The 15,672-nt window shown below is 52.5% G+C and overlaps 1 protein-coding gene across 1 annotated transcript; it reads right to left on the bottom strand.

Annotated features, from left to right (window-relative positions):
• Positions 1 to 567: 567 nt before the first annotated feature.
• Positions 568 to 14,877, bottom strand: TOR3A (torsin family 3 member A). Its single transcript, XM_010954910.3, has 6 exons — positions 14,544 to 14,877; positions 13,293 to 13,406; positions 12,425 to 12,690; positions 10,602 to 10,780; positions 2,044 to 2,168; positions 568 to 1,442 (listed from the first exon to the last, which is right to left on the bottom strand). Exons 1-6 carry the CDS (start codon positions 14,824 to 14,826, stop codon positions 1,192 to 1,194), a joined length of 1,218 nt encoding a protein of 405 aa, XP_010953212.2. The 5' UTR covers positions 14,827 to 14,877; the 3' UTR covers positions 568 to 1,191.
• Positions 14,878 to 15,672: the final 795 nt, after the last annotated feature.

The following is a 15,672-nucleotide window of genomic DNA, read 5'->3' as shown; positions in this document are numbered from 1 at the left end:
TCCAATAAAAATGGCTTTTGTCAGGGAGCAGAATTTGCCACCCCAAAATATGCTGCTTTGGCTTAAGGATTCTTTTAAGCTGGTTATCTTTAAGAAAGTGCAGACACTGAAGCTCTGAAAACAGTCAAAGTTAACCTTTTGCAAGAGATGCTTACATTTATGAGGGAAAGCTCTGTTTGTAAGGGTGTCGCTCCCTTGCCGTATCTGGAAGAGGTTGACCAAACCTCTAGAAGCTTATCGGTGGAGAAGGTAAGGATTTAAATTTGCATAACAATCCTCAAGAACAACTGTTTTTCTTTTTAAAGCTGGGAGCACAGGAATGCTGTTTTCATATATATGGGCAGTATGTTGTGGACACCTCTTCAGTAAGAGGCTGAAGTACCCTAGCTCAGCTGATGTGGTCCCAAAGCAAACTGAAGTAAACTGGCGGACCAGGCACTCGCCCCGTCAGCTCCATGAGTGCCCGCACATGCCCGTCTCCACCAGGCCCCATCCGTATTGCCTGGCATCTGCACTTCTGCAGAGTGAGCACGATTACTAGGTCTCAGTAAGAAGGTAGGCCAAGGGTTTTAGAAAAATACAAAATTTTAATCTTTGCATATGACACAATCATGTCAAGATCCCTAACTCAGAAAAACAATTCTTTTTTAAATCTGCAGAGCAGAACAAGTCTCAGGCTACACTGATTTGATTTAAAACAAACTTCCCCTGTGCACTTTTTCCTTCAGTCTGAGGCTCTGCTGATCTCTCAGGTAGGAGCTGTTCAGCTTCCCTCTGGGAATAACAACTGGAAAGCTGGCCCACCCAGCCCGCGGACTCGAGGTGTCTTCCCTGCCACTGGTAAGCAGAGCTTCATCCTCCCCTTCCCTATCACCGAAGATACTGCAGCCTCGGGCCCATCACCCAAGTCCAGGAGACTGCCGGCAAGAGCTGAGATGCTAATAAATCCTTGGGATTTATCTCCCACGTGGCTTTCTCCAACCACCTGGCCCATATTTTGGAATATTTCTTTTTTAAGGCACCATGTGATTTTAAGAATTGGCTCTGCTCTGGTTTAAAGCCTTCCTTTTACATATCACTTGTGGACTGCTGGAGGCTAGCCTGCCCTTAAGGTCCTGGACAGTGTGCTGACGGGGTCCTGTTAGTGGAAGGAAGGCAGCTAAGCTTTCCTGAGACGTTTCCATCTAGCCCTCAAGGCAGGAAATAGTTAATTCTCTGGGAAATAGATTTGCATCCCTGAGAAGAGAAAAGTTGTTCCTCCTTGGGGACGTACACCATCATCTTGGCGATTTCATCCAGTGCCTCTTCCGTGTACAGGAGCTCCTGGCTCAGGAAGGCATCGCGTGCACACAGCCTCACGTGACGGTACTCCAGTGGCAGGAAGGGGATGAAGAAGTCGATCAGGTTTTCTTTCACAAGACGGCTGTGCCCAAAGCCGCTGTCTGAAATCAAGACCAAAGGGACATGGAGTCCTACCTGGGGCTGAACCCAACTGGAGTTGTAAGGAGTCCCCCATCCTCAGGCCTGGGCAAGGTTTGCTCTCATACGCCAAGTCCAGGAGGGCTGTCTGGGGTTTGTGTCAAGAACTATGCCGCTGTCTCTTTTAGGGAAAGAGGGCCACGGTTAACGGGGTGTGTGCCGCAGGGGAAGCCAGAGGGTGGGGCTGTGCCTGCCAGGTCACGGTTTCATCTGATGATGGCAGAAGGTGGAGCCACCCTACCTACGACTGGAGGCGGAGCCACGAGGTTCTCGCAGTGAGACTCTTACCTCAGGGTCCACCCGCTCCACAGACCACGGCCCGTGCTTCCAGGGCCAGGGCAGACTACTCCCTTTCAAAGCATTTTCAGGAAGGGACTTTGGCTTTCTTGGCACTTTGCTTGTGCCTACCTGAGGTTGACAATGAGGAGACTGATTATACAGCGCGTCCTCTGTGGTCCTGAGCACCCTGTCTACCTCATGGGCACAGCTTTCAGCACATACACATGACCCGCTACGGTGGCTCTCACTAGAGGCTTATTTTCCGTGAGGCCGGGAGTCACTTACCTGTGGATTCCACAATCTCAGCCTGGAGGTGGGACTTCAAGTGTTCCATACTGATTTCTTCCCGAGACCATCCGGCCTTAAGCAGATTCAGGACCACTTCATTGATGATATTGCCTCCAAGGTTGCTGAAAGAGAGAAGCCCTGTTAATTTTGGGGAGGGGGAGGTAATTAGGTTTGCTTATTTATAGAGGAGGTACTGGGGATTGAACCCAGGACCTTGTGCATACTAAGCATGCGCTCTACCACTGTGAGCTATTCTCTCCCCAGCCCCCCAACAGATTTTTTAAAAATTGAAGTATAGTCAATTTACAGTGTTGGGTTAGTCCCAGGTGTTCAGCAAAGTGATTCAGTTATATGTATTTTTTCAAATTATCCTCTATTATAGGTTATTATAAGATACTATATATTATCCCGTGTTACACAGTAACTCTTTACTTGTCTATTTTATATATAGTAGTGCTTATCTGTTATTCCCATACTCCTACTATACCCCTCCCCCGCCTTTCTCCCCTTTGGTAACCATAACTTTGTTTTCTATGTCTGTGAGTCTGTTTCTGTTTTGTATATAAATTCATTTGTATTATTTTTTAGGTTCCGTATGTAAGTGATATCATACATTTGTCTTTCTCTGTCTGACTTCACTTAGTATGACTACCTCTAGGTCCATCTATGTTGCTGCAAATGGCATTACTTCTTTTTAATGGCTGAGTAATATTCCATTGTGTATATATAAACACATCTTAAACCAATGATTGGTTGACGGGCATTTGGGTTTTTTCCATGTCTTGGCTTTTGTAAATAGTGCTGCTGTGAATACTGGGGTGCGTGTATCTTCTCAAATTAGAGTTTTTGTCTTTTCCAGATATATATGCCCAGGAATGGGATTACTGGATCACGTAGTAGCTCTATTTTTAGTTTTTTAAGCAACCTCCATACTGTTTTCCCTAAGTGGCTGCACCAATTTCCATTCACCAAGTGTAGGAGGGTTCCCTTTTCTATACATCCTCTCCAGCATTTAATACTTGTAGACTTTTTGATGATGGCCATTCTGACCAGTGGGAGGTGGTATCTCACTGTGGTGTTGATTTCATTTCTCTAATAATTAGCGATGTTGAACACCTTTTCATGTGCCTGTTGGCCATCTGTGTCTTCTTTGGAGAGATGTCAATTAGGCCTGCACAGGTTTTGATTGGGTTGTTTGTTTTTTTGATACTGAGTTGTATGAGCTATTTGTATATTTTGGAAATTAACCTCCTGTTGGTTGTATTGTTTGCGAGTATTTTCTCCCTTTCTGTAGGCTGTCTTTTCATTTTGTATTGATAGTTTCATTTGGTGTGCAAAAAATTCTAAGTTTGATTAGATCCCATTTGTTTATTTTTGCTTTTATTTCTTTTGCTTTGGGAGACTCATCCAAGAAAATATTGCTGAGATTTAGGTCTGAAACTGTTTTGTCTTGTTCTCTTCTTGGAGTTTTATGGTGTCATGTCTTAGATTTCATTATTTTTATATTTAGCTTCCAAGTGGATAATCTTACCACTGAAGCCATTACACTGGAGACTAGAATAATGGAGGTAGAGGAGCTGGACCTCCCCTCCTCCAGGAAATCTTGTCACAACCCAAAAGTCTGTACAGAAAAGACACTGTCCTGCTTTGCCTCCCACCCTCCCTGTCTCGCTCCCTTTTGACAAACACAGACTGCTGGCTGCACGGAGCACAAAGATGGTAGGATGTAGTTCTTTCCCTTGACTGAGGGAAAGGAGAGGCACGTGTGTGTGAGTCACAGTGTGGCAAGGGCTAATGTAGAAGCTACTGAGGCTTAGGGAGAAGACCTCGGAGGAGGATGAGGCTTCTGAGCAAATGCAGACCGAGCAGTGATCACCAGACACGGCAGGGGAGGGCATGTGTCCGGGCATGTGTCCAGGCACGGACCATCAGAGAGAGGGCTCGTGGGGCTTGGGGCTTATGAGCTTCTTAGAGGGGCTGGAGGGGCGCAGGCATGCAAGGTGGGCCGAGGCTGGCGGGAGGCCTTTGTCAGCCAGGCAGGTGGATTTCAGCTCACGGGCCATGGAGAACCAGTGAAGGGTTTTGACATTGGAGTGAAGGGTAGTAGGGTGACCTGATCAGCCTTACTTCCTCAGATCATTCTTGAACCACAGTGGATTGAAGAGAATGCTAGTCAGGGAGCTTTTTGCAGTAGTCCACGTTTAGAGGTGATGAAGGCAGTGGGGAAGGGTTTAGCATTAGTGCAGGAGGCACAGCTGACAGGGCCCTGTAACTGATGGATGTGATAAGTGAGAGAAAGGAGGTCAACAAAGAGAACAAGTGTCTGCCTCGCGTGGCCTGCAGCCCCCTCAGCAGATGTCGAATAGAGAAGGCGGAGGTGCCAGCGTGGAGTTACACATATGAGTGTTGTGCACTTGCCTGTGACCTCTCCAGGGGATGTGATTTCACTGGGCAACTGGAATTACGGGTCTAAAGCACAGGAAAGAGGACTGTTAGAGAGACGAGGGAGAGAAGTAAAGCTGGAACGCTGGGAGGAGGAAGTGGAGACCTGGGGCTGGCAGCACATCCTGCCCGGCCCCCCGCGCCCACGTGCACTTCTCTCCACCTCACTGTGCCCATCGCCCCCCTCCCAGGCGATGGCTCCCTTCTGTCAGCTCCTAACACAAACCCAGCTCTGCCCTGCTTTTCTCTCAGGCCCAGCAGAAAGTGAGGGAGTAAGTGCACGAAGGAAGCAGGGGGGCGGGCGGCAAGTGAAGGAGTGGGGGCCCAGGACCTGCGTTCTGTCCCCACCAGGCTCTCACTGGCTCTCTGACTCAGGTGCGTTAACTCGTCTAAGTGTATCCTGGGGGCCTGTGTAGGCTCGGGACACAGAGGAGCTGGGTGGTTCTCTCCCTGCTGGCCTCCATGGATGGGCAAGGAGAGGCTGGGGCAGGTGTCCTTCCCTGCCGGGGGATCCAGTCCTCCTTCCTGGAGGTGCCAGTGTGCCCCTCACAGCCAGATTTTACCCAGGGCCGTGGGCCCCAGCTGGAGAGCCTGGCAGGAACAAGGGCAGTCCCCACGCCTTGTACCCTGCTCAAGTTCAGCTGCTCGGCCAGACTTCCCCTGACACCTGCAGAGCGGAAGCTGCTGCAGGAAGGCCTGCCAGCAGGTCATCTGTGCACACGCAAGACCACGGTTGCATCAGCGGCAGCAGGACCTGCCCTGTGCCAAGGGACTTCCCCACCCTGCATTCCTCACAGGGGGCAAAGGCAGGAGTACACATGCATGGACTGCAGGGCAGGCATCCAGGGCAGAGGGGAGAGAAGCAGGATTCACTTACTCAGCCCCAGGAGCAGACTCCATTTCTACCTGGAATGCCACTTGATACGAAGTTTCTCGAGAACAGAAGCTTAGCCTGTTTGTTTAGGTAGCACAGTGCCTAGCACGCGCTGAGTGCCTATCAGGGGCTCAGTGTTTATTAAATGCTTGCTGAATAAACAGACGTCTCTGCATGTTTACACTGTCTCCACCTCCCTCCTGAATTTCTCCTCTTCTTTTGTCCCACAGCCAATGACTCTCTTCTTCTTCCATGTTACCGGCTTTACCTCACCCACCAATACTTGACCTGGACCCCTTCTCTGTTTAGCACCCCCTCCCCTAATCTTCAGCTCCTGAGGGACCGCCACTCTGGCACCAGCACCACACCTTTAGACAGATGTTGCTTTTCTGGAGCACCTTAGTCCCCTTCCACATCCTCCCAGGTCACCTGCTGACCTGGAGGCCTGAAGGGACCCAGGGACAGAAGGCACCTCTAGAGACGAGCCCTCTCCCCCGGCTCTGGGACAGGACAACATGCAATGTCACCAGCCCTAAGACTGCAGAGGACGGGCACTCAGAGGCCTCTCCAGAACTCCGGTAACAAGCCCCAGGCCTCCCTGCTAAGTCTTGCCTGAGGAACAGATACAAACTTGACTCAATCACACTCTCTCTGAGCCTTGGTTTCCTCATTTGTAAAACGAGAGAGTTGAACCAGACAATTTTAAAAGCCCTCCTTAGGCTACCTGAGATTCAGCGGTCAGTCAACAATTAAACATTTCTTTGAGCACTTTCTATGTGCTGGGGCGCAAGGCCTTTTAAAAGTTAAAAGAACTATACTAATATAAATTTTTCATGGAATCAAAGTCCTTTCTATGTGTTCTTCTCCTGACATCAGAGCAAGGAGAGCAGGCGCTCGTTACCCTCGTCCTTTCCAGCTTCAGTGGGACGAGGACAGTAGCTCTGATCTCCGGAGCCCGAGTTCCCGGCCTGGGACCCCGTTCACAGAACTGCCTATACTTGGTAGAGATGGGCCAACGTCATCAGTGCTGGTCTTCCGGCGCCAGCCCGGGGCCCCGAATCCCTCAGGCCCAGACGAAGGCCTGCTCTGAGAGCGGGCGCTCCAGCCTCCCCTCTCCCCGCTTCTGCCCGCAGGCGCCACCACTCTGCAGGGGCCCAGCGAAGCTGCCAGCACTTGACCCCAACGGCGGGCTTAGGGGTCTTTTCAGGATGAATCCGCTGGCCTCACACTAGTGACCTGTTCACACCACCTCCACAGACTGAATCAGCTGCACTTTTCCTTCATTGTAGAAGTCAGGTCTGAAGTCACTGCCTCCCCCAGCCATCACCAGAATTCCTGAAGCTGGGGTTTGGAGGTGCTGCTTATCCTGGGCGCCTAGGGCAGGGGTGCTGAGCCGCACCGTCAGCCGGCTGGCCCTCAGGCTCCAAGCAGTCCGCCCAGTCCTGTCAGGGACCACGGGCTGGGCCGAGGCCCACACCAGCGCCACTGGAATTGGAGGCCCCGTCCTTGCTTCCTCCTCCCCAGGGGGCTCAAAGGCTCCTCAAGGGCCCGCGTGGCTTCTGCATCCCCCACCAGCATAGGCCCACTGGGCAGCTTTTCCCTGGAGGCTCTCTTCTCAGGCCCTGCCTCCACCCTGCTGTCTATCTGCTCCCCAGGGCCGTGTGGCCTCGGACAGTGGGACAGTGCACAGAGGCCAGGTCACTGGGGGAAAGGGCGAGGGTGTGGGAAGGGGAAGGAACGAGGGCACTGTCAGCGGGTCAATGACCAAATTACTACAAAAGCAAACATTTGCATAGAGACAGCTGGGTCACCTGGGTCGCGTTAGGAAATCCCGACAGTGTAGAGGGGGAGGTTTTCCAAGCTGAGAACCCGTGCGAAGGCAGCACCCAGGCATCTGGGGCCAAATCGGGGAAAGGTCAGCCGCAGCCGCAGCCACGAGGCAGAAGCTGGCTCAGGCCTGGTGGGAGGGAGGAGGAACCAGGCAGCGGACAGGGAAGAAGCCCGCACGAAGTCAAAGGATTCCTGCGATAGGAAAGGGCGTGCCCAGGCAGCCAGGCACCAGAACTCAACTGCAGGAACAGTTCCGAGGGCTCCCTGCCCCCGCCCCCTGCCAGGGCTTGGAGGGCGGGGAAGCCTCGGGGACCAAGGTGATTCCTTATTTGGCCTTCTCTGCGTTTCGGAGCCCCCACCTGATTCACTGCCTCAGGACGAGAGCTGCCCTGCTGGGCTGCCCCAGGTGATAAGTAATGTAGAGCTGCAGGGGCGAGTTAATCCAAAGATGTCACTGTCCTCATGTGCCAATTCTGATCACTTAAAAAAATCAGAAAAATCTTTGTTTTTCTCTTAAAATCACCCATTAGGGCTCCTCTGCCCTCCTTCACAGTGCATTGCAGTGTCCTGTCTGCCTTACTTATAGACCCGGAAGGACTTAACCAGCAACACACCAAAACCCCAACCCAGCAACTGTGTAAACCGGTTCCACCTTGTCCTGTGGGTCTACAGTGAAACAAGATCCGCCCTCCACAGCTTGCTCCTTCACACTTTCCAAGCACGGATGAAAAACCAGACTCCCTACGTCTCCTCACAGGGCGCACCCTAAAGCTGGGGAAAATCCCTAGCAAGCGTGTACTGGCCTGCCAGTTTTGGGGGGGGGGGTTGATGGCAGGGGCGGGCGGTGGAGCAGCTGGTGTGCCGTCCACTGAGTGCAAGAAGCTGCTTGTGAAGCATTCAAGTTGGGCCAACAGGGACCCATACTTGACTTTTAAGAGACCTTGGGCAGGACCTTCCATTGCAGCTGCTATAAAAAGATACGGTTGGAAAAGTTGATTTCAAAATTCACTTTTTGCAAAGCCGTTTCCAGAGCCTGGGGCACACAGGCAAGCAACACAGGAAATGTAGTGCAGTGGTTAAGTGATTAGTCCTGCATGGTCGAGTTGCAAATCTCAACACAGCCACAGAGCGTTTCATTCAAAACATCACACCTTGAATTGCAGGCCAGTGACTTCCTTTCATGATCAAAGAAGCAGACCTTCCAAGGCTGGATAAAGAACTGGCCATGGTGGACTTAGTGGGCAACTATCCTCTAACTGGGTATACCCTGGGAATTTTTTTTAAACTTTTTTGGGGGGAATTTTTAAGGGTAGTTTGTACTTAATTTTCAACTAATGTGCTGGCTTGAAAACGTAATGCCCTTCTAAGCGAGGACTCCCAGTATGTGAGTTACATTTCAAACTATATTACAAAGCTTTAGCAATCAATGCCGTAAGGTGCTGGCATAAAAACAGGCACATGGGTAAATGGAACAGAGTTGAGAGCCCAGAAATAAACCCATGCATATATGGTCAATTAATTTATGACAAAGGAGCTAAGAATATGCAATGGGCAAAGGACAGTTTCTTCAATAAATGGTATTGGTAAACCACATGCAGAAGAATGAAACTGGACTGCTATCATATACCCTACACAAAAAATAACAAAAGTACTTAAGATCTGAAACCATAAAACTCCTAGAAGAAAACACAGGAAGATCCTTGACACTAGTCTTGGCAGTTATTTTTTGGACTTGACACCAAAAGCAAAGGCAACAAAAGCAAAAATAAACAAGTGGGACTATCTCAAACCAAAAAGCTTCTGCACAGCAAAGGAACCATCAACAAAATGAAAAGGCAACCTACTGAACGGGAGAAAATATTTGCAAATCATATTTCTGGTAAGGGTTTGGTATCCAAAATATATAAAGAACTCATACAACTCAATAGCAAAAAATAAATAAATCCAATAAAAAAATGGGCAGAAGATGTGATAGACATTTTTCCCAAAGACATACAAGTGGCCAACAGATTCATGAAAAGATGGTCAACAGCACTAATCACAAGGGAAATGCAAATCAGAACCACAGTAAGATATCACCTTGTACCTGTTAGAATGGCTACAGTCAAAAAGACAGGAAATAACCAGCACTGGTGAGAAAGTGGAGAAAAGAGCACCCTTGTGCACTGCTGGTGGGAATAAACTGGTGCAACCACTATGGAAAACAGTATGGAATGTTCCTCAAAAAAATAAAAAATAGAACTGCCATATGATCCAGCAATTCTACTTCTGAGTATTTATCCAAAGATAATGAAAATACTAACATATCTGCACCCCTGTGTTCACTGCAGCATTATTTACAATAGCCAAGATAAACAACCTAAGTGTCCATCAACAGATAAATGGATATAGAAAATGTACACACACACACACACACACACACACACACACACACACACGAGTATTCAGCCATAAAAAAGAAGGCAATCTTGCCATTTGCAACACATAGATAGACCTTAAGAGCATTCTGCTAAGTAAAATAAATCAAAGACATGTAAGACAAATACTATATAATCTGACATGTGGAATCTCAAAAAAAAAAAAAAAACCCAAAAAACTCGAAACACCAAAAAGCCAAGCTTAGTGGTTGCCAGAGGGGGAAAGGAGGGTGGGAGTGGAAGAACGGGGTGAAGGGGGTCAAAAAGTATAAACGTCAAATAATAAGTTGTGGGGATGTAATATACAGCATGGTGGCTATGGTAACATTGTACTGCATATTTGGAAGTTGCTGTGAGAGTAGATCTTAAAAGTTCTCATCAGAAGGCCAAAGAAGTTTTGTAACTATGTATGATGACAGATGTTAACTAGACTTGTGATCATTTCATAAGATGAACAAATACCAAATCATGTTGTACACCTGAAACTAATATGTTACAGGTCAATTATACCTCAATTTAAAAAACCCAAAACTTAATGCCCTTCTAAGTGGGGACTCCGAGTGTCCCTCCCTCAGGAAACTGTGTACTAACTGGGGAGGCTAAGGGAGGCCTCCCCACCCTAAGAGCACCACGGAGGAGGCTAGAAGAGGGACAGCTGCTCTTCCCCAGGCTGCTCCTGGGAGCTAGCCGGCCTGTGCTGCGGGGCCAGAGTCCTTCAGAAATGCCCTGGTAGGATCAGGGCAGGAGCAGGGAGACCGAAGGCTCCCCCCGTTGCTACCACCCCAGCAGCTGCGCTTTTGTTTTCTCTCTTGGAGTCTGTGTTGGTTTCCCTTGTGGAAAAGGGCCAGCCGGCAGCCTAGGAAAGCGCAGAAGCCCCCACAAGCTTACAGGCCAAGTAACCGCTCCTGGGCCTGGTGCACGCGCTGCGCGGCACCTGGACGGGCTCCTCCTCCCCCCACCCAGCCCACCTCTTCTGGCTCCTCAGACCTCACCTGAGAAAAACAAAGATGGTTCTGGGGCACTCGGGCCTGGGGTTCGTGGGGGCCTGGTGTTCCAGGTGTGGCCGGAGGGCCTCCAGCAGTTCCGGGTGCAGCTTCTCAGCCTCATCTAAAATGAACAGGGTCTGGTGGCAGTGCTCCTGCGTCTTCCTGATCTGGCCTGTCAGCTGCTCCTGCATGGAGTACAGGGAGCTGCTGGGGAGCAGTGGGAGGTGCCTTCCGACCGGAGGGCCCTGGTGAGGCTGGTGTCCCCAGGGCAGCTGCAGTGGATCACCTGGGGCTTGGCCCACCCCCAGAACTACCCAGTCCAAACCTCCGGGGGTGGAGCTGGGGCATCTGCCTCTAACAAGCCTTCCAGGGGTTTCTCCTGCACCCTGTGGTTTGAAAGTCAACTAGGTGGAGCCAGCTTGGGGAGAGGGCTTTGGGGAAGTGGCCCCAGCCCTGCTCCCTCCCCTCCAGGATGAGCTTCATCTCAGAGCTAACTGCTAACTCTCCCACCCAGGGGCAGGAAGCGGGCTCTCACACAGGGGTGATGGGGAGAGACTGGCTCCAGTGCCTGGAGGCGGCCAGTCCCCTGTCCTGAACTCCCAGGAGCAGAGTGCCTGCTGGCTGAGATCTCAGGGAATAACCTAGGGGAGGACCTGTCTGGGATCCAGCCAACTCAAAACTGGGGTTCCCACCCCAGGCAAGATAGTAAGCCCTTGACTAAAAAGATGCTGCCCTGCAGGGTTTACTAAGCAGGGTGAGCTCCTGACCCAGGGTGGGGTGTTGCAGCAAAGCCCACACTCACTAGCCACCTCTAGCCTTCCTGGATTCTGACTTTGGCCCTCTGTCCCCTCAATGTGTGTGTGAAAGGATGTGCAGGGGGTGAGAGAGAGTGTGTACACGTCAGTTTTCACAGTGAAAGCAGAGATCCATGGCAGTTTTGCTGCAAAGCCAGCCAGTTCTTTCTGGGAAGGCCTGGCTGACCCGCAGCCTGCCCTTAGGACAGTTTAGCCAACCCCTGCTCTCCAAGGCTGCACTCAAAAACTGCCGGTGACTCAGGCAGTCTGTCCTCAAAGGCTTACATAATCTCCCAGGTTAACACACTCCAAATATTGCAACTGAGAGCCAAAGATAGACGCAGACGCGCCTGTCGTACGGCAGTGGATGGGGTTTGGTCGTCGTCTGGCTATTGTCTAAATGAACGAAGCCCAAAATAGCGGAGCAGCAGGGACATTGCTACCCACTTGTTGGCATATAATGAGTAATTTTGGGAAGACGTGGAAAAATCACTTATGATATAAGCCTCTTTAAAAAATATAGGGGGATGTGCAACACTCTGCCTAATACAATTACAGTGAGCAGAGCACAGGGGAAAGGCTTGAAGGAAGTACACCAGGATGCCAACTGGGGTTGTGTCCCTTGTGGGGAGACTGTGAACGCTTTTGCTTTTCTCTGTTCCATGCTTCCCGAGGCACTTCCACTACTTCTGTGACAGTAAACTGAACAGATGGAGTCTCTGTTTAAAAGCTCAGTGTCTGGCCTCTCAGGTATGGCTGATAAGGAGAGAGCTCAGATGAGTAGTGTTTGGACGGTCAGTCCTTCCTCGCTGTTCAGGGCCTCGTCTGTGTGGAGTGGACGTCTGTGGGGGTCACAGGTTCTGCCTAACGGCCCCCATCCCCCAGCCACCACACCCAGGTTTCTCTGGGGCCCACCTCCTACAGGAAGGGCTGGCTGCAGCCTCCCTCCCAGCACAGAGGCCTGCGCCTCGGCTGTCGAGGCCACAGTGGGGCCCCCGCCCCGCCGGCACAGCCCCCCAGGACGGCCAGCCTCACCTTGTACAGGTCCACATACTTGGGGTGAGGGAAGTGCAACGTAGCGATGAACACCTGGACGCAGTTGCTCCTCAGCCCATCCCGGTACAGGTTCTCCGCCAGCATCCGCGCCACGAAGTTCTTGCCTGTGCCAGACCAGCCGTGGAACGACAGAGCCAGGGCCTTGTCTGGCCGGGGCAGCTCTAAGTAGCTCCTCACTGCCATCAGGACCAGCTCCCGGGCCAGGTGCTGGCCATGCAGTCGCACACGCAGGTCAGTCTCGAGGCCTGGGGACAGGAGAGAGGCCAGGGTGAGAGGCGCACACAGGCGCAGTCCCTACCAGGCTCGGCCATGGTCAAGACTGAGCACCTCTGAGGTGGGAGCCATCCTGTCTGGTGGCCTCAGGACAAGAAGCCACTGGGCAGACCTTGCAGCGGAAGAGACGCAGGGGCTATTTTCTAAAGAATTTGAGAAATCAAGGATGACTTTAGGGAGAGAATGGAATCACCCTTTCTGAAACCCCTGAGGACGTCCCAGGATGGTCAGCAGAGTCCTGTCTGGAGGAGGACCTCCCCCCCAACCACCACCATGAGGTTCCTGCTCCCTCCTGGAAGTTTCAGGACCCCTATATATTTTATGGACACTCTCATTTTATTCATTTTAATTCAATTCAGCAAACACCTGTTGAGGGCAGCAAAGCCCTTACTTCCTCTCAGCAGTGAGCGAGGCTGCAGGGTTTGGATCAAGGGCTGTTGGGAGCCACGGTGGAGACAGGGAGGGTGTGCTGCCAGGGGTGGGCAGGCAGAGGTTGGGTCGCTTCACCCTGGCACTTCCCTGAATTGCCTCCCCCCCACAGATTCCTGGCCCCTGGGGCCGTGTAAGGTCCAACCTGTGAAGTTGTTGACGATCCTGCAATCCCCACTGTCGCAGCAGTCCTGGAAGCTGCAGTACCACGTCGTCAGGATATCCAGATACTGCTGGCCCAGCAGGGGAAGGCTCCAGCCTGGAAAAGGAGGCACTGTGATGCAGAGATGGAGCCTAGGGCCGAGGGAGAGCCAAGCACTGCCTCCCTAAGACCAACCAATGGACCAGGGCAGTTCTTCCCATCCTCTCTCCAGAGCCACCCCTCACTGCTCTGCCCTGGGCCTTCCTCGGGCACCGCGGAATGGGCACAAGTGGGAACCTCCAGCTGTGAGAAGTAGATGGCTTTGCTAGAGATGCAGCTCCAGCTGCAGCAAAGAATCCATTTACTCAACAAAGAAGCCTCTAAGCACTTTGTACCAGAAGTGTAAGAAACCTAGGCCCTGCCTGCAAGGAGTCTGCAGTCGAGTAGGAAGACAAACAGTAACTGGTGATTATCATTCTTCTTACTTGCTTTAGATTCCAGAATCATCTGATCACAGCCAGCCCCAAGCGACTCTAAATTCTATCAAATGTCAATTTGAATGTGCCTAGCATTAACAAAAATGAAAACAAAACCATTCACTAGAATTTAGGGGTCTTTTGATTTAAATGAGATGTTTATAGCACCATTACAGGCTTACCATCACAAGTACTGTTACAGGACCCAGAATTAACGACCCAGACTTCAAGGAGCCTCAAAGATCAGTGGGCCCACGACTGTTATGTGACAACCCTGCCATACACTTCGTCAGTGTCAGAGCAGCAATCCAGAACTCAGGCCCGGGAAACTCCTAGTCCAGGCTCCGCCTCCACATACAGCAGCAGAGAAGGCACTTGGGGGTGTATCCAACAGGGGACTTTCCTTAAAGCCGTCAAGAAGGTGGGCAAGAGCAGCTCCTTGGAATAACGCCAGGGCAGGCTGGGAGACAGCAAGGATGAGTCGGGAACGGGCGTTGGGGAGGGCAGCCAGGCCCCCTGGTTTGCATAAGGGCGCAGCGCCAGGGGTGGTTCCGGAGAGGGCAGTGATGGGGCTTCCCGGTCCCGCAGAAGCTGCCCTGCCCTCAGCCTGGACCAGAGGCGGGACCAGAACAGCAAAGCCGACGGCTAAGGCGCCCGCCTGGTGGCCCCAGTCACGCTGGCCCAGGGCAGGCGCGAGGCGCTGACCGCCGCGCCCCGATTCCACGGTGCCACGGGCATCCCGCCCGCGCTCCCGCCCTCCTGAGCCCGCGGGTCTTACCCAGGGGCCGCGCCGGCGCCTCCCCCTCCTCCCCACAGTCCTCGGGCCAAACGCGGCAGCGGAAGAGCGCCCAGTAGCGCCTGGAGAGGGCGCCGGCCGCCCGCAGCCGCTCCCGCAGGCCCTGGAAGGCCGTCCAGGCCCGGCCCGAGCCCGCTTCCTCTGCCCTGTCGCTCGGCCTCGCACGGCCGTCGTGTCCCTGCGCGCCCGGGGGCGGCAGCAGCAGCACGAGCCCGAGCCAGAGCCCGAGCCCGAGCCCGAGCGGACGCCGCGGCCCGCGAGGCATGGCCTGGCCGGCAGCCGGTCCCTCTGCCGCCCCGCCTCCCCGACTCTGTCAAGCCCCGGGCGGGGCGGGCGCGCGCCGGCACTTCCCAGGCCCTGATTGGCCGGGCTTTGGCGTTGCCACGGGAACCGCGGGCAGGCTGAGCTCGCCTCTCATGTGACCCAGCGCGAGCCCCGCACCGGTCCGGAACCGAAACCCAGCTGGTGCCCGGGAAGGCATCCCGAGCCCAACTGCAGGCGCCGCCCACCCGACAGGGGCTCGCTGTTGGGCAGCAGTCTATTCTGGGTGATTGTGGCTACAAAGAGGTTGAACTCAGGCCTTGAGATGGCCACCCACTGGGATTACCCAGTTACTTTAGGGCAGCTCTGGTGGCCCATTTGAGGCCTACCCAGTAAGGGCCCCATTTGTGCCCGGTCCCGTCTGCAGATCAACTTCCTGCCAACCTGTTAGACGAAACCGGGCAACCGTCTCACCCAGGGGCTTGAGTTGGCCAGGGGAGTCGGCCAGGGGAGTCAGCCCTGGGCCTGGCTCCTCTACAAAGGGAACTGAAACAGAGCAGCAAATAGTCAGCAGGTTTCCACAGCTGGGAGTCCACCAAAAGCAAGAGGAAGCTGGTGGGCTCTAGTCTGGAGTCATCTGGGTTTTGGAAACTCCCAGAGTTAGGGGAAAAATCTCAAGGTCTCCTGTCAATGTAATCATATTCCATTAAAAACAAGTTAGGCTGAGTACTGGCTGCACTTTCTTGGCTAAGTTTGCAGCTTTCAAGTGCTTGCGACTATGGGCAACTTCTCAGGCACCACTAGCAAAAGACTGGAGGGCTCTTTCCTGGGACTCCCTTCTCTATAACAT

This window comes from Camelus bactrianus, chromosome 21 (assembly GCF_048773025.1).
Source record: "Camelus bactrianus isolate YW-2024 breed Bactrian camel chromosome 21, ASM4877302v1, whole genome shotgun sequence".
Lineage (NCBI taxonomy): Eukaryota > Metazoa > Chordata > Mammalia > Artiodactyla > Camelidae > Camelus > Camelus bactrianus.
Note: the sequence above shows the minus strand (reverse complement) of the source record. Positions and strands in the feature narration are given on the sequence as shown.

What these genes read in the sequence shown, in the direction of transcription:
- TOR3A (XM_010954910.3), bottom strand. Translation starts at nt 14,826, where the DNA reads ATGCCTCGCGGGCCGCGGCGTCCGCTCGGGCTCGGGCTCGGGCTCTGG. An exon ending in GATCGTCAACAACTTCACAG is followed by an intron (nt 12,691 to 13,292) that starts GTTGGACCTTAC and finishes TCCTGTCCCCAG; the next exon opens with GCCTCGAGACTGACCTGCGT. An exon ending in ACCATCTTTGTTTTTCTCAG is followed by an intron (nt 2,169 to 10,601) that starts GTGAGGTCTGAG and finishes TCTCTCTTTCAG; the next exon opens with CAACCTTGGAGGCAATATCA.